Raw genomic sequence first — 19,170 nt, forward strand, 5'->3', positions numbered from 1 at the left:
TCCTTAAGTGTTTCTTTACATCATTCCTTTGTAAGTGCTAGTTTATCTAAATTACACAACATAGCCGAGTCTTGTCCTGAACTGCTGATGACATATTTCATGTAAAAACACACCTGTTTTTCTCTCTCTCTCAGTTTCATGTTTATGCCCACTGCCTCAAATCCATAAAATAAATGTCCTTAGCAGTGTTGTGTAAAAGACAAATTTGAACATCATCATTTGTCAGACAATAATGCTGTGAAAAATCCAGATGCTGTTTGTGGGATGTAAGATAAGATCGTCTTTAAAAGCCAGAGAACTCTGTTCCTGCAACACAACTAACTGATGCACGATGATCGTCACACTTCTTTATTTCGTCCTCTTCAGGTCTGCTGTGGTCGAGGGGGTGAGTTCAGTTTATTTCTTGATGTTTGAAAGCAGCAAAAACTGAAAGTTCTTTACAGATAAATTAACAGTAAGCAGAGGATACATGATACTTACTGATCCCATTGTCATTGCTTTGACTCAGCAGCTAAATGAAAAAGTAGGTCTTAAGATGAGATTTGAATGGCTTAACAATATAAAATGATTCAAGTTTAGGAGACACCAGAGAAACCATGCTCACTCATAGATTTTAAAGCGACAGACCATAAAATATTAATTGGAATATCTCAGATACCTGAGTGAATAAAAGATCAATGCAAATGCAATATAGTTTTGGTATTGAATCTTGTAAAGCCATAAAGGGTTAGTTCACCCTTAATTGTCATCAATTAGCCTCATCGTTCCAAACCCGTAAGATTTTCGTTCATCTTCTGAACACAAATGAAGATATTTGAAATGAAATTGAGAGATTTTTGTCCCTCCATTGACAGTCTAAGGAACTACCATTTGTTGCTTCAAAAAGTACACATGAATCAAGTGGATTAGTCCTAATGTTCTGAAGAGACTTGATTGCTTTATATGATGAACAGATTGAATTTATTAATACTTTGATGCTAGAACTTGAGGTGGGTAGAAGCTGGTATTATTCTGTCATGCCTGCAGTAGAGCAAGGCACCAGCAACACCAAGGTCATGGGTTTGATTCCCAGTGAAGGCATGAACTAATAAGATGAATTCCTTGAATGCACTGTAAATCTCTTTAATTAACAAATGCATGAAATGCAAACTGATGTAGAAGAGGAGAAAAGCTGATGGCTTTCACCTCTCTTCTGTTGGCACAGGGTCTCTGGACTGAGGGTAGTGGAGATCCCAGTGGAGAATGCATGTGTGAGGCTTTCCTGCCCAACGGCACATTTTCAATCGGAGAGCTCATCTCGCTGGAGAGCACAGCAGTTGAGATCAACCACAAACTGGAGATAGAGATTAGCAAGGTTTGGTACAATCTCAATAACTCATGAGACTAAACTGAAGTAACATGCAGATGCTTTAACGGATCTTTAACGGTTCTTGTACAGGTGGAGACTTACGAGGTTAAACTAAGCATCTACATGGCAAAGATAACAAACCTGACAGTGCTGATCAAGCTGATGGAGAACAACCCCGACTCCTACAGTGAGCTCCACTTGGAGGAGGTGAAAATCAAGATCAAGCAAGTGGAGGCTCTAATTGTGGAACTGCAGGCGTCTATACAAACCACCTCTGCCGTCCTTATAGCCATACGCGAACAGGTGACACTTTCTGAACCTCTGATCAGTCAGCATAAACTGCACTTTAAAAAAATGGTTGGGTTGACAAAGCAAACCTACAGCTTTTGTAAAAGCTTGAGTTTGATTCTTTTCAAAAATCCCTGTTCCAAGACCAAATTTTTCAACTATAACTTTTCCTGTAGATTTCAAGCTACAGCCACAAACTAATCTTCACCAGCTAAGCTGGTTAAACAGCTACAGTAGCACCAAAAAAACACCATCCATCCATCCATCTTCTTCCGCTTATCCGGGGCCGGGTTGCGGGGGCAGCAGTCTAAGCAGGGATGCCCAGACCTCCCTCTCCCTGGACACTTCCTCCAGCTCTTCCGGGGGGACACCGAGGCGTTCCCAGGCCAGCCGGGAGACATAGTCCCTCCAGTGTGTCCTAGGTCTTCCCTGGGGCCTCCTCCCGGTGGGACATGCCCGGAACACCTTCCTGGGAAGACGACCAGGATGCATCCGGAAAAGATGCCCGAGCCACCTCAGCTGGCCCCTCTCGATGTGGAGGAGCAGCGGCTCTACTCTGAGCTCCTCCTGAGTGACCGAGCTTCTCACCCTATCTCTAAGGGATCGCCCGGCCACCCTGCGGAGAAAGCTCATTTGGGCCACCTGTATCTGGGGGGAATTTAACCTTTAAACTCTTGCCAATGTCCAGGCGAGTCTTTGCTCAGCCAACAATCAAAGTTGGTCTTTTAGTTTCTAGTTCTCAAGCGGTGGCTCAGTGGGTATCACTGCTGCGTCCAGCAAGAAAGTCCAGTTTTATTCCTGCTTGGCTCGAGAGGCCTTTCTGTATTAGGTTAACGTGATTTGATTAAATACAACGTGTTTCTGGATCAACATCTTGGTTGATCCTGGAACAACATTCCAAACAAACAATTTTTGAGGGATGATTTTACAGTTTAGACTTACAAACAGGGCTAGGTGCTTCTACATCATTATTATTCACCTATCATTTCCCTCTGATTTAAGTGATGAGTTATGGTTAGGGTTAGGATAGGGATATGGTTAGGATAAAATTAAGACAGGAAGGTTGTTCCAGGATCAACAAAATAGGTTGAGTTTGCCCAAGTAAGTGTTGCTGGGTGTTCAACACTATAAAATTGCATATTGCATAATTGCATGCATGTGAACTCTGCATGCATGATCTCTGCACAATGCATTTCATGCATGGTGGACCTTTCTGGGTGATTTCCTGCCTTTGACTTGAGATTAACTTGATCAAATTTTCTTTTTGATGAAAACAGATCAGTGTCGTGGTTTCTGTGCTGACTCAATTGGAGATCACCTACGACAAGAACCTGGTTCTTGTGACACGTCGAGAATATTTAATTCTTCAGCAGAAACTAGAGGCGTGTGAGATACGGCATAATGAAATCTTTAACCCCAGCATTGGTAAGTCTTTCTGTATCAAAATACTAAATGTGTACCTGTCGTGAACAATTTATTAACTCATTTACTTGTTTTAACAGGAATCTGCAATCACATTGGAATTAGAAGAATCAGCAAACCCATCATCAGCCAGTTAAACGCAGACTTGAATGGAGGTTTCAGGTATGGAGGATGGGGTAAAGACTCCAAGCCCTTGCCTGGCTCTGAGGACATGTACTGGTACTACGGCTATACGGACACTCTGGTCACTAAAATCACACAGTACTCAGACTACTACAAGCTGATCATGAGACAGCCCTTTAAGACATATGAGCTTTACGTCAAATATCAATATGATTGGCAAGGCACTGGAAACAACTATGTTGTGCGAGAAAACACCCTGTACTATCAGTTCAGAAGCACTTTTGGTATGGCAAAGTTCAACATGACTAGTGCAACAGCTCAGTACAAGGTTATTCCCAAGGCCAGCGCCAGATTCTCCTACCATTACTCGGCCAACCAGAACCTGGACTTCGCAGCCGATGAGTCCGGCCTGTGGGTAACGTACGCCACAGAGGAATCGAAGGGTAAACTGGTTTTAGGGAAGATCAACGAGGAGACGTTTGAGGTAGATAAGGTTTGGCAGACCAGTATTTTCAAACCATCTGTAGGAAACACTTTTATGGTGTGTGGAGTTATGTATGCCACACGGTCTGTAGACTCTAAAACTGAAGAGATCTTTTACACCTTTAACACTCGCACAGAAAAGGAAAGCTATGTTAGTGTTCCCTTTGAGAAGTTCCAGGACTCCTATGTTTACCTGGACTACAACCCCACCGATCAGAAACTTTACATGTACAACAATGGTTATTACGTCAGCTATCATGTTTGGTTCAACCGTGAGGGCTCAAGAGATAAACTCGAATTCTGATAAAAGAGAATTATGAATATTTTATTAAGCTGTCAAAAACAGAACAGCAATGAATGTGCTGTATTTCACTGTGTGTAATAAACTCTTATGAGAATTATGATCTAAGTGCGATTTCTTCTTATGCTAATCAATAAATGTGCTTAATTCATTTTTGTCTTTGAACTCCTTATAATTTCTCATCTTCTTAAAACTATGCAGAGTCATGATTAATCTACCGTTGTAAATATAAGTTTTTGTGATCAATGCGTTGTGCCATGACTACTTAAAGTAGCCTAACTGACGCATTTAAGCGATAAAGAAACTTGGCTGAATGAGAAAATAAAAGGCAAAACGTGCTTGATAAGTTATTAAAATTGCAATAAACCATGCAAGAGATCTGAATTCAGCACTCGCATGCTGACAGGCAGCCCTCCGTGAGCACATACTCAAAGCGTGCGCACTGGAAGCCTTCTGTCAGCGTTCGAGCACCCAATTCAGTTCTCCTGCGCTTTACAGATCAAATACACGCACTTATGTGTCAAAATGGCGACTTGACGAGCATTCACATATTCACATATTTATATATGATGGTTTCATTATAAATATGGTGATAAGGTGGTATATATATATACATATATACATACACAGGGTTCCCACACCTTGGTTAACTTCAAATTCAAGGACCTTTCAAGGACTTTCCAGGTCCAGTTCACTCAAATTCAAGGACTTAATGTGGGAACACATTTCAAGTGAGAGCAAGGTTACATTGTGTTACCTTGTAAGATACATTGTTACAGTTTTCATGTTTCAAAGCTTTTTTTGCATTGATTTTTGGCCATACGACAGAGATCTGATATTCTATTTGTTGTATTTCTGTTTTGCATAAAACTGAAGTGTATTCGGTACATCCCATACTGTCCACAAAGTACCTTATCCGGGAAACACTTAACGTAAATGCGTGTAACTAACGTAAATCAAGCAAGCTATTATGCATAGGCTACGAAGTGTTAGAGAAATAACACTTTTGCAGACCGGAGGGTATAATATGGAATTTTTTCCAGAAAACTTCTTGCGCAAAATAATGTTTTTTTCTATGTTTATTTGTTTTCAAAAACTTTCCAGGGCCTCCAAATATTTTTTTCAGATTCACAAACTTTCAAGGATTTCAAGGACCCCTGGGAACCTTGTATATAAAATCATATCATAATAAAATATGATTTAATATTACTACTGTAAATCTATATTAAATTATGGGATTTCATTCAATGCTTTCACAATCTTTACTTTTTAAAATAATTGTGTATTTAAAAAAATATTTTTATATGAACATTTTAATGACAGTATATTTAGTGAACAAAAATTAATCATTTTATTTATCAAAATAAACAGAAACACTTTGCTAAAGTGATTGTTTAGAACAAGTATTAACTTTATATTATTAAGTATTGACATTATTAAAAACATTTTATTTTAGCTGAAGTATTTGTATCAATACTGTGTCTCTTTTACCCATGCTGGTTTCACCGTGTGTCTGTGGGGTAAAAGACCCCCTCGTGACCTCGTACATTTATACGATTTTTAAGCAAAATAAACCACTTTTATGATTTATTTTCACATAAAAAACAAACATATTTATTCTGCAAACATACACTATGTGAATAGTGAAAAGCAAATTGTTTAAGTTGTGCCTTTAGCCCCATTGTTCCCTATATTTTAAAAGACAATACATGTACCTTTACTGTAAAAAAGGTTTTTAGTATGAACTACCTTAAAATTAATAGAAGTTGTATACTTAAGGCAATATGTATACTTTTACTACAAAATATTGCTGAAATTGTTTTTCTTTTTTGCAAGTGAAAAGTCAGAATCACCTTATAATTTAGAAAGGCACATTTCTAAATTCCCTGCGATAAATTTTTTATTGAATTGATCCACAAACAAACAAACAAAAAAAAAATGTAGGCAAAAGCACACTTAAATTTAACTCTATCAAGGCCACCCCCAAAATACATTTCTTTTTTATTTAAAAAATATTGTGTGTTAGCAGTTCTGCTGCTTTTTATTAGACTCCATAGAGTTGATTGCATTATTTTAGCATGGACGGATGAATAGATGGACGCACAGAAAGGCGACAGACAGAGGTATAGATCACACCAGCATTCAGTCATTGTGATGCCATGTTATTACAGTAATCCATGAACCTTCTCCAGGTTTGGCAAACAATGTTTCCTCTTAGGACGATTATGACAATAAAACACGTACAAACGTATTAAGCAAACATGAACTGTGTGCATTTGTATTAATGAGGAACTTCATCGTACATCCACTGGATGTCAAACACAATTGTCATGATAATAAGACGTGCTGTAGATTAGTTCTGATAACATGCTGCATATAAGACCGTAGCTGAGAAAGAGGAACATATTTGGACACATGATGGATCTCCTGCTGCTCGTGCTGCTGCTCGCGGCCCCTGCTCACACATGGCTGGTAAGAGACTAAGAATCACTCTGACCCTCACTATCTCAGTTTTGATACATTGCTGATCCATTTCCAAAGATTCGATTTTAAAACATATCTTAACGTTAAGATGAATGAGCCCATAATGTTTCTCCAGTCTCTAGAGGACTGGGGCTCTGGCAGAGTCGACGGCTCCGTCGGGGAGTTTGGACAGTGTGTTTGCAACGTGTTCCTGCCTGATACTTCATTCCCAGCGGACCGTGTGGAGCAAATACAGACGTCCTCAAATCAGCTCTCTGTAAAAATCAAGCTCCACATCAGCAAGGTAGATTTATGTTTATATAGTCTCGATAAGCAGATTTTATTCAACCCAACCAGTGTTATTTTAGCATCATTGAGATGCTTTTATAATTTTTATTAATTTAAAGTTTTGATTTAAGTATATATATATATAAATGTAATTAATTAATTAATTATATATAATTATATATATATATATATATATTTTTTTTTTTTTTTAAATGTCTATATAGTTCTTATTCATTTTATTTCAGTTGTAGTTATTTTAGTACATCAAGTTATAAACTAAATGAAAATGAGAAATGTTTCCTTAATTTTATACCAGTTAATATTTATTTTATTTCAGGTAACAAAGGTGTTTTAGTTTTAGTTAACTATAATAACCCTAGAGCCAACACATTACCACTAGGGGTATAACGATACGATACATATCACAATACAATATTATTGCGATACTCCAAGACATATGGTAAAAGGTTAACAAAAAATGTACAGTTGATTAAAATGCTAACTTTGGTATTACATTGTGTGTGTAAATGAATAGTCTTGGACATGGTGCTGAAACCCAAAGCACAGGACAATAGAGACGCCAGAATAACAATATTCGTGATTCTGAAGCTGAAAATACTGAATTATTGTAGATGAATATGCTTGATCTCTGTCACTGACCAGATATATTTAAAATAATGTAGGCCAGTTTTACTGGTAACATCAGACATTTGGCATTTTCAGGACACACAAATATTCCCCCGTTAAATTATTATACATTATATTCAACGTTATATATAGTAGTTTCATGTAGTACCAATACTAAAACTCTGCAAACTTTTTTCTCACACAGTAATTTTTATTTTGGTTGAACTATCCACAATACATATTGTTGCATTTTTGTATTGTGATATATTGTGACAATTTATTGTTACACCCCTAATTACCACAACTGATTTTTGTACAAATTTAATAGTTTAACCAAAAACTTTATAGTATGAGTATTTAGTTTCTAAATGCCTCCATTGGTTTTCAGTCATCTCAATGAATTTGATGGCTTTCTGCAGACAGTAGTTATTAAGGTGCACAGACTGTCAAAAATGATTGATGGTGACCTCTTGCCCTTGCCACGCCCACTGAACCACCCAATTCATGCCCTACCGACGACCTTGACCACCCAGGCCGGTGTCACCTTTGACCTTGGGTATCCTCCGGGGATGAAAATGACCTATGACCAGTGGATGATTGGTTTGCGAATGTTGGCCTATGACCTCCTGAGTATAATACGTCCTTTGATTCATTTTTGAGCTTTGACATGTTATAATTTAAGTCCTGAGGGTTATTTTTGACCTATGACATCCAGTTGCATTCGCATTTCATCTCATGCGGGTCTAATGGTGATTAAGGAAAAATTTTAACAGCCAATATCACAATATGCACACACACACACACACACACACACACACACAAACACACTTCAAACCGGTATTACACACTAACGTCTCGGTTACGTATGGTAACCCTCGTTCCCTGAGTGAGGGAACGGAGACGTCACGTCGGTAGGAGTTATCAACGAATTGGGATCACGCTAGGGAGACCAATTGCCTTCGAGTGAAACTAAAATGAGCCAATGAACATTGGCATGCAAGATTTGCATTCCGCGCCCCGCCTGCCAGTGCGGGTATAAAGGCGGAAGCGAGAGCATACACAAATCGCTTTACGCTGAGGAGCCGAACGGTGTCCGGTCCTCCGCAAAGGTACAGCAACCATGGTGATGGGACATGACATCTCCGTTCCCTCACTCAGGGAACGAGGGTTACCATACGTAACCGAGACGTTCCCTTTCGTTCGGTCACTCCTACGTCACGTCGGTAGGAGTTACCGACGAATTGGGATCCCTAACAAAACGCCATGGTGCTGGCCCCTTCCAGCACCCTGCCTAAGCTTCAGCCAGCAGTTTCTTGAAACTTATCACTTATGTGCGGAAGCTTAGCTGGGAAGAGGTCACACTGCTGTTCTGCAAGACCCGCTCAGTGGACATTGGATAACACTGGGAAAGCGTGCCCATGATCGAAAGAGGGAACGCTGCGGAGCCCAAAACCTGCCCGAAGGGAGGCACTAGGAAAACACATGTGAACTAACCCGGAGGGTAGTGAACACATGGCAGTCTCTGAGGAAGTCCCAGCCCGGAGGGTGGGAGCGTACTCAGCAGAGACGACAAAGCGGAAGGTGACGCCGGGGGGTGACGGAGGAACTCACGAGGTTAGCCGTTTGTTGGGTAACCAACGAAGCAGGCCAACGCACGTATCTGGCCCCTGGGGCGAGAATGGCATAGCAAGCCGATACTAACCTAATTCCTCGCGCTACTGGCCGAAGCGAGCACACGGGAGGAAACAGGTTCTACACGAAGGCTATAAAACCTAGCGAACGTGTTAGGTGTCACCCAGCCCGCAGCTCTACAGATGTCTGTCAGTGAGGCGCCTTGAGCCAAAGCCCAGGAGGAGGCAACACTCCTAGTAGAGTGTGCCCTCAACCTAAGTGGACAAGGCACGTCCTGGGACTCATAAGCCCGGACGATAGCATCCACTAGCCAGTGGGCTAACCTCTGCTTGGAGACCGCCTTCCCCTTCTGCTGGCCTCCGTAACAGACAAAGAGCTGGTCTGAGGTCCTAAAGCTTTGAGTTCTGTCGATGTAGCAGCACAAAGCGCGAACAGGACAGAGGAAAGCAAGGGCTGGGTCTGCCTCCTCCGGGGGCAGCGCTTGCAGGTTCACTACCTGATCTCTAAATGGAGTGGTTTGAACCATGGGCACATATCCGGGCCGGGGTCTCAGAACAACGTGAGAGAAGTCCGGCGCAAACTCTAGGCACGATTCGTCGACCGAAAATGCCTGCAGGTCCCCTACCCTCTTGATGGAAGCCAAAGCGAGCAAGAGAGCTGTCTTCAGTGACAAGATATTTAATTCGACTGCGTGCAAGGGCTCAAATGGGGGATTCTGGAGTGCTCTGAGCACTAAAGTTAGATCCTAAGAGGGTACGGGGTGCAGCTTACGAGGAGGACTCAATCTCCTGGACGCGGGTGCCTCTAGGCAGTTGATGTGCCAATGCAGTTGGGGCCCCGTCCACAGACCCGAAACTGCATGCCCGTTATACGTGGCCCCCCAGCCGTTGGCAGAAGCATCTGTGAAAACCACAGCATGAGCATACCGAGATAAGAGATCCTCTGCGTGGGGCAGAGTTTGCTCTTGTCCCAGTTGACCTGAAGCCCCAGCTGACTGAGATGCCGAAGCACCATTTCCCTGTTTTCGCACAACAGTTCCCACAAGCTAATATGAGCCAGTCGTCAAGATAGTTGAGAATGCGAATGCCACGTTATCTTATGAGAACAATGGCCGCCTCCGCGACTTTCGTGAAGACACGGGGCGACAGGGCCAGCCCGAAGGGTAGGACCTTGTACTGTTATGCTCGACCCTCGAACGCAAAACGAAGAAACGGTCTGTGTCGAGGAAGAATCGAGACGTGAAAGTACGCGTCCTTCAGGTCGATCTCCTTCCTCAAGACAGGGGCATCGCAGCTCCGCACACGAGTGAAGCGGACGCCCCTGAACTTGGGAGGCCGGCGAGCAAATTGAATTGCATAGCCGAGCCGGATGGTACGGGTGAGCCACCAAGATGGCCTGGGAAGCGCTAGCCAGGCTTCGAAGAACCGTACCAGTGAGCCCACCTGGACCATCGGCGTACCCGGGGTGGGGCAGCGTGTTGGAAGACAGGGACTCGACTCCGGAGGCACTGAAGCGGCCGGAAGTGGAGTCTGGCTGTGCAGCGCAACACCAACCTGCTTCCACGAGGGGGCAGATGGCAGGGAAGGCCTGGAGGCATTCGGCTGCTCTTCGCCCAGAGGCGAAGGAAGGAGGAGAAACGAGGAGCAAGGCCCGGGGGCGTCGAGTCCAGTTTTCTGACCCTCCTTGCCCAGCGGAAGATGAGAGTGGCGAGGCCGGGGCGGCGTCACAGCCATCTGAGTGCTGGGGCAAGGGGAATGAGAGCGGTGAGGCAACGTGGTGGCGCACACTGTCATTCTGGCCCTCTTGGATGGGGGAGACTCAGAGTGGCAAGGTAATTGAGCGTCATCCTGAACTACCAGTCTCGGCCGTGTATGACCCAGAGGAAGTAGAAACTGCTCTTTTCCGGGTGGTCAGCGGCAGAACAGAAACAAAACTAAACAAAAGATTCTCCACCCGGCCCTCCTCCGGGGGAAGGAATGGTGCAGACACGCACTCCTGAAGAGCAGCAGTCACGTCCTCTGGGCTGCCCGTCTCAGGGTCGTTTCCCTCTCCTCTTGCCGGGGGGTTTAGATGAACTCCGAGCGGGCTGGGCAGCTCTCTTGCGGCCGGCACCCTGCTGCCTAGGTGGAGGCTGCTGCTTAGGCTGAGCAGGGGCGGGGGCAGGAGGGCGCCCTCGGCGACGAGCAGTCGAAGGAGCGCCCGGCGAAGACTGGGCAGCAGCAGCCTGTCTCCGGGGCATGATGTGCTTGATCACCTCCGACTACTTCTGGGCGGCGGAGAACTGTTGGTCGTAGCTCTCCACCGCATCACCGAAGAGGCCACCCTGGGATATGGGGGAGTTCAGGAACTTACTCTTGTCCGACTCCTTCATATCAGCCAGGGTGAGCCACAGGTGTCGCTCCTGGACCACGAGTGTGGACATCGCCTGGCCCAGGGAACGTGCGGTGACTTTCGTCGCCTGGAGGGCGAGGTCTGTCGCTGTACGCAGCTCGTGCAGCACCCCTGGGTCGGTACCACCCTCCTGCATGTCACTGAGCGCTTTGGCCTGGTGGACCGGGAGAAGCGCCAAGGCATGCAGGGCAGAAGCAGCTTCTCCACACGCACTGTAAGCCTTTCCAGTCAGACTGGAAGAGAGCCTACAGGCGCGGGAGGGGAGCATGGGGTTACCCCGCCAGGTGGACGCGGTCTTGGGACACAGTTGCATCGCCACCGACCGTTCCACTGGGGGGATGCCCTCGTATCCCTTCACTGCCCCGCCATCGAAAGTGGTGAAGGAGGAGGAGGGAGTCGACCTGTGTCGGGCCGCCAGAGGGGCCGTCCACGATCTCTTCACCTCATCATGCACTTCCGGAAAGAATGGCACTGGGGCGGCGCGCTGAGAACCAGCCTGCCCCGAGATACCAATCGTTGAGCCGCGAGGGTTCGGGACACGGTGGAGGATTCCACACGAGCCCAATACTCGTGGCCGCCCGGGCAAGCATAGTGGCCATTTCCGGGTCCGGCTCGGACAACGCTACCACACCCGAAGGGGCTAACGCAGCAGAGTCGTCATCCCCAGAAGATGACTGCTCTCCCTCCGATGCAGCGATCGACATCTGGTCCTCCGGCGGAGCTCTGAAGGAAACAACCGGAGCCACACGAGATGGCCCGGCTGTCTCCAGCGAAGACTCCGATGGCAACAACGCGGAGGAGTGAGGAGCCCGTGGGGGTCTTTCACCCGGCGGGTTATTCCTCACTGTGATCCTCAGACCACCAATGGGATTAACCGAAGTAGCCTTCTTCTGAACTGAACCAGAAGAAGAACTAGATCGGGGAATCTCTAAAGGGACTCCCCCTCGTCTGAGGGATCTCAGTCTCGATCTCAACGTCGCAATGGTCATGTTCCCGCAGTGGGAACATGACTCATTCACGAACGCTGCCTCAGCGTGCGCGAGGCCCAAACACGAGAGGCAGCGATCGTGACCATCAACCGGTGGCAGATATTGACCACATCCAGAAACACACGGGTGAAACGTCATCCTGAAAAGGACACGATCTTCACTCATGTTGCTCTTTCAGAAATGCTCTCTTAGTGTGCTGAAGCACGCAGGGATCAACGTGGCAACACAGTGGGAAACTGCAAGCCCACTGTGTGCACTCAATCAGATACCAGCTGTGACAACAGCTCTTTGAAAGAAGCAGATCGCGTAAAGTGACAGTCGATATCCGGGAGCTCGCGAAGATCACTGCCGCGCCATAACACCAACACAGAGAGGTCTCGAAACAGCAGACTCGTTGAGCTTAGGGAAAACACTATCCAAACGCTCATTCACTCAGAGGACACAACCGGTCGGCTCCGAAGCAGAAAGCGATTTGTGTATGCTCTCGCTTCCGACTTTATACCCGCACTGGCAGGTGGGGCGCGGAATGCAAATCTTGCATGCCAATGTTCATTGGCTCATTTTAGTTTCACTCGAAGGCAATTGGTCTCCCTAGCGTGATCCCAGTTCGTTTGTAACTCCTACCGACGTGACGTAGGAGTGACCGAACGAAAGGGAACTATTCTTTTAAAAGAATATAAATTAAATGATAATATCACTCAATATACAAATAAACATCTTTCTAATTTACTGAAACACAGTTAACCATTTATTTTAGTTTTAGATAAACAAAAAATTAATTAAATCTTCTTACATTTTCAGAGAGATTAAGTAGTAGTTCCTAACACATCAATCTCCATACCACGTATGAAGGGGTTTACAAAATTACAATAAGTTGAAATACAAAAGAGTCATCTAACCAACTTTCTCAGAGAACCAAAGATCTCAGAGTGAAGTAAGAGCTTCTCACACCAGCGTTTGACAGACTCTGAGTCAGAGGGGAGGGGTGTGGTCAGTGATCAGGGTGAGACTTTGTGAATGTTTTGTTAGTGCTGAATTTATTTCAAAGTATAATCTTAAAAGTTTAAATTAGATCTTTTAAATATCCCATAAATTGGCTCATGAAAAATGTATTTATGAAAAAAAAAAATCATGATCTTAATTAAATCTAAATTGTTTTTGAACATTGCTCTGTGTTAGGGATATAATACTGCCATCTGCAGGTTTTTTAAACAAAATAAATAAAAGTAGAAATACTATTAATAATAAAAGTAAATAAAAAACATGAGATAATTAAAAATAAATGAAAAATATTAAATGAAAAATTTTAAGTCAATTAATAATTATAAATACAAAATAAAGTAAACAGTCTTACCGTATATTAGCACAGTCTCAGGACTCCTCGCAGGACTAGAACCACTGATGTTTCTCCTCTTTCTCAGAGGCTCGACGTTTGACCCTGGACGATCATGTGAATTCAAAGTATGGTCTATCGCTTCGCATGTGGAAATGATATGCTCCCCAGCTCTGACCGGCGTAGAATTAGGGGTACATCCGACTCTCCTAGATGGAGCGCTGGTGCTAGGACCCTGTTCATCACCATCTCCCCAAGTCAGATTGATAAAACCAGGCTGTGTTACAAATTGAACCAAATCTATAAAAAGGAAGAAAAAGACAAAGATTATGAACATTAAGAACATTACAAGAAGATGGTTCTCTTTTTTTTCTTCTTTTTTTTTACCATTGTCTGAGTTGTCTAAATCAAATGCTGTTGCAGTTACTGTGAATTAAAAGCAGATGACAAATTTAAAATTTGTGAATTTTATTTTGTAGATTTTTTTAAAACATATAATGATTAGAAAATATAAAGATAAATCCTCACATAATTCGATGGCATCGAAAGCGTCCTGCTCAACGTTTGAACCTAGGGAAATATAAGAACTGTTATGATTGAAACATTTGGTGAGCAGTTTTATATTCACTGACGGTTATTAATAAAATCACACATTCAGGAAGATGAACAAGGCATACACATACTATTAATAGCAGGACTATGTAAGCCGCACCCCCCATCTTCGAGAGGTACTCTAGTGACTGAATCTAGAATGTTCGAGTTCCAGTATCTTGGTTTGCGCTACACCCCCCACAATCGGCAAAAACTAATCAATCAGAACGTTGTACGATAGCGATCCCTGCATGTCAAAACTCGACAGTATAACTCCACAATATAATGGGGAACTATGCATGTATCAGTATAACGTTAAATGTTATAAGATCTGTTAGCATCATTATTAGCAACATCATTTTAGCAAAAATCCACCATTGCTCAACTCATCTCATGTAAACATAGGAGATGGTGACGCATAATCCTACGTCATATTAAAACGTATATTTCAGCAATCGACATTCTGATACAACTGCATCAGAAGTATAATTAAATCGTGACATATTAACGTATTCTCATACTTTAAGGAGATACATTACGATAGAGATTATTTGACAATACACCCAACACTGCTTAAATGATATAAAGATAAATGTTTTACTCACCACAAAATCTCGGCATCATGATCAGTAGGCAGATGAAAAGCAGCAAAGAAGTTTCACCAATGTTTTCAGAGAGAATACTACGTTCTGGATGCCGACATTTAAGCATTGCGCGCTGTGGGAGATGGGGCGTTGCTATAGAATAACCCTGAGGGGATTGTCGAGCATTCAAAACTGTGCTATAAGGATTAAAATATTTATTAGATGGCCAAAACAAGATGGCCGCCACGGAGCAGGCACGACAGCAGCGGCGTCTGCCGTTTAAACAGTCTACGAAGTTTATCATATCACCTACATCTACTCAGTTGAACAATAGATGGATGGTTTCTGCCGTAATAATTGCATGTTTGATAATTGTTCAAACACGGCATGCAATCCCATCTTCGGGGGCTGAGGTATGTTTGTTTACACCTGCGGCAAGAAGTCAACATGTACTATACTCAAAGTTGCTGGTAAATGGCTATGCCAGTGCCCCGTCCTCGTTAGACAAAGGCAAGAGACACTCAACTAACCAGGGTCTTGCCCAAATAGCGGTTTTGTTGCTGATCCACTAACATGGATCCTATTGTTAGCCACGCAACACAACATCTCGTTAGCTTCACCTGACGTGACGGCGGCCCCTGGCAGTCCAGCAGCTCGTGGATCGGGATCACAGAGTCACTGTCCTGGCGTCTCCTGTCTCCGGTGCCCATCACCGTAATGTAACTGAGAATATGAAGTAATGAATATGTAACTGAGAATACATCATGTGCATATTGTCATGAAGACCATGACAATATGCACATGACAGCATCTTCTAACAGCGAGGCTGCAGATGACCTGACGCTGGAGGATAAGGTCACGGACTTTAAATCAACTTTTAGTAAGAAACGTTTACATTTCCTACATCTTAATGTTAGAAGTCTGCCACCTAAAATTGAGGAAATTAGTCAACTGGTAAAACAATCAGAGGTCGGAGTTATCTGTTTAATGGAAAGTTGGTTAGATGACACTATAAGCAATGAGGAAATTGCCATTAATAATTACTGTATAGTTAGGAAGGACCGGAATAGAAAGGGTGGTGGGGTTTGTGTAAATGTGCGCTTAGATGTGGCTTTTAACTGTAGAGATGACATTGCTAGTGATTTAGAGATTGTTTGGATGGACATGTTTACCAAAAACCAAACCCATTTTATTGGGGGCTTGCTACAGACCGCTGGGCCATACCACTTTTTATGATAAGTTAGAACAAGTTCTCTTGAGCCTATCAGACAAAGAGAGCTCTGAGATGATTTTAATGGAGGATATGAACACAAATGTGTTGGGCTGTGCTCATCCTTCCGGCAAAATGCTGGAGGACATGTGTCACACTTTTGGTCTTGAACAGCTGGTAAAACAGTCCACGAGAATAAGCAAGACTTGTGAGAGTATTATTAATCTGATCTTAGTATCAGACAAAACTAAAGTCTCTCAAAGTGGTACTATTACTTACGGCATAAGTGATCATAATATAATTTTTTGCACTGTTAGAAAAACTGTTAAAAAAACCTTTTTCTCTCACAAGACTGTACTCTCCAGATCATTTAAATATTACTCCCAGGAAACTTTCAAGATGCTGGCTGATGTGGATTGGTCCCGTGTTGTAAATTGTTCATGTGTTAACATAGCATGGTCACAGTTTAAAGATACATTTTTAAAAATCATCAACAAAGTGACCCCTCTTAGACAGATCAGAGTTAAACAGCGTTCTAGTGCATGGTTTGACGAGGTTATACATGATGCTATTAAAACCAGGGAAAAAGCTGATTGATGAGTTTATTTTATATAAACAAGCAAGAAATAAGACTCAGGAACTTATTAGAGATGTTAAATCAACCCACTATAAGAATGATATATCAAATAATAAAGATAACCCAAAAAAGTTGTGGAAGACCTTAAAGGAATTGGGGGCCGCTAAGACAAATACTAAGAAACCAAGAAGCACAGGTCTAACAATTAAGGGTATCCTAAATTTCAATAAGAAAGAGGTTGCTAATCATTTTGATACTTACTTCACTTCTATAGCAGAACAGCTGGTCTCGAATCTTCAACCTTCCTATGGGTTATTCAACATTAATAGGGTGAAATCATTCTATAATAAACTTGGAGTACTGCCTAACTAATTTTCCTTACGGAAGGTTAAGGTAGGGGAGATGGAAAATAAGCTATTACAGCTAGACTGCTCTAAGGGCCCTGGGTTAGATGGGTTATCCCCTCGGTTTTTACGAGATGCCGCTGCCCAAATAGCCCCGTTCATCTCCCATATTTTTAACCTGTCTGTTGAAACTGGTGTTTTCCCCAATTATCTCAAGAGGGCCAAGGTAGTCCCCCTTTTTAAAAAGGGAAACATCCACGATCCTGGTAATTACTGACCGGTCTCAATTTTATTTCACAAATTTTTGAAAGATTGCTCAATGAGCAATTTAATAAATACATGAATAAAAACAACTTCATGTTTAAATTCCAATCCGGATTCAGGAAGGCCTACTCTATTTATCCGACACCATACGCAGGGAAATAGATAATGGAAATCTCTGCGGAATGTTGTTATTGGATCTTCAAACGGCATTTGACACGGTGAATCATGACAGACTGATTGCCAAACTTGAGGCCTTAGGGGCAGACAGCTCCACCTGTAGATGGATTAGCTCTTACCTATCAGGGAGGGAACAATTGGTGGTCTTAGGAGTACTGTCAGACCCTTGTATAGGTGAATGTGGCGTTCCACAAGGAAGTGTTCTCGGACCGTCCTTATTTTTGACATTTCTGTACGTTGATGACTCGCCACCTTTAATGTCTCATAAACAACAATCCACTCTAGAGAGTAACCTGAGCTCTGAGCTATCTTCTGTAAAGAACGGGCTGATTGACAATATGCTGTCCCTACATTTTGATAAGACGGAGGCCATCTTGTTTGGCTCAAAATACAGATTGAATAGATGCTCGGAATTCAGGGTTATTTTGAATAATGTTGTGGTCAGTACAAACGCGTCAGTAAAATACCTGGGTTGCATCCTAGAAAACAACTTGGAAGGCAGGAATATGGCCAATAAGGTTCTGAGTAAAGTCACCGGGCTCACTAAGTTTTTAACCAGAAACTCTAAATTTTTAGATAGAGGTCAACAATGATCATCTTAGCTAACACCTTAAATGTACTTCCTGGTTTGAAGGCCTAACAAAACGACTTAAAGGGAGGCTGCAAACAGCACAGAATAAATTATAAGAGTAATTCTGAACCTGGGCCATAGGTCTCATATAGGTAGGTCACAATTTGTTGAGCTCAACTGGCTCTCTGTTGAGTCACTTGTTATGTCAAGGCTGACCATGACCCATAAAATATTGTTTGGTAATGTACCAAATTTTTTGTCATGTCTTATTACTAAGGTAAAGGACACACACAATATTTACAGTCGTGGCAGCATATCAGACCTCTGTCCTTATACATTTAAGACAGTGTTAGGGAAAGAAACCTTTGCCTATATAGGGGCAGTTTAGTGGAACAAGTTAGACCGGCAAATTAAAGTCATTTCTAGCATGACCTCTTTTAAAAAGAGAATCAAGGACTGGTTACTAGAGAGGGTAGCTGAATAGAACCAGGGGCCAGTTACCGTTTTTATTTATTTAAGAAAAATGTTTTTATGTTATGTCATTGATTATCACACAATTTGTAAGTGTCTTGATGTTATGTGTTGAGGACTACAATGGAAATAAGTCCTGGACTTTGTTTTTATCCTCGATTGTATTTGATGCCTTTTTGTTTCATGTGTAAGGCATTCTTGATATAATTAAATAAATCAAATAAAATCAAAAAGAAATAATGGTATGAATAATATGTGTTTAGATTATACACTTATATGGAAAAGTATATTTGCATGTTTCGGTTGGTAAACACTATCAATCGCTTTCCTTGTTATAAATAATATTACATAATTATAGAAGTATTATATATATATACATATATGATTGTATTTTAATATAAGGAACTTAAGATATTTTTGTAGTGTTTACATTATTTCTACTTATTGTTTTTAATCTTTAACATTTAAATTTGATATACATGACAGAGTTTGAGCACTAGATGTCCTCAGCGCTCTATGGTCTGTGAGGAAAACGTAATGTCACAGACATAGGCTGCGAGGATACGAAACAATGGATAATTCAGCGGACATAATTTTACAATGTGATTCACAGAGGTGCTCAGAGACCTATTGTGTATTTTTTAAAGCTCTCAGGAGTAATTCATTGACGCAGCAGTATTTTTATCAATGTGC

General features: G+C 42.5%; 2 protein-coding genes across 2 annotated transcripts in view; both read left to right on the forward strand.

The window, feature by feature from the left end:
* Positions 1–311: 311 nt before the first annotated feature.
* LOC307148317 (olfactomedin-4-like) lies at positions 312–4,115 on the forward strand. The gene is made up of 5 exons (XM_079853745.1): positions 312–385; positions 1,205–1,354; positions 1,439–1,651; positions 2,914–3,061; positions 3,139–4,115. The coding sequence occupies exons 1-5, from the start codon at positions 332–334 to the stop codon at positions 3,966–3,968; spliced, it is 1,395 nt and encodes a 464-aa protein (XP_079709871.1). The 5' UTR covers positions 312–331; the 3' UTR covers positions 3,969–4,115.
* A 1,904-nt stretch (positions 4,116–6,019) lies between these two features.
* The window catches only part of LOC307148204 (uncharacterized protein), a gene marked incomplete at its 3' end in the record, with an annotated part of 40,475 nt that continues 27,324 nt past the window's right edge, over positions 6,020–19,170 (forward strand). Inside the window, exon 1 of the mRNA XM_079853559.1 lies at positions 6,020–6,732. Within this exon, the coding sequence (XP_079709685.1) occupies positions 6,538–6,732 (195 nt within the window). The 5' untranslated portion in view covers positions 6,020–6,537. The remainder of the gene's footprint in view (positions 6,733–19,170) is intronic.

This window comes from Squalius cephalus (genome assembly GCF_949319135.1).
Source record: "Squalius cephalus genome assembly, chromosome: 20".
Taxonomy (NCBI): Eukaryota; Metazoa; Chordata; class Actinopteri; order Cypriniformes; family Leuciscidae; genus Squalius; species Squalius cephalus.

Bases quoted from the DNA above. Each gene is read 5' to 3' on its own strand.
- LOC307148317 (XM_079853745.1), top strand. From the start codon at position 332: ATGATCGTCACACTTCTTTATTTCGTCCTCTTCAGGTCTGCTGTGGTC. The intron at 386-1,204 runs GTGAGTTCAGTT...CTGTTGGCACAG, and splicing joins GGTCTGCTGTGGTCGAGGGG to GGTCTCTGGACTGAGGGTAG. The intron at 3,062-3,138 runs GTAAGTCTTTCT...TTGTTTTAACAG, and splicing joins AATCTTTAACCCCAGCATTG to GAATCTGCAATCACATTGGA.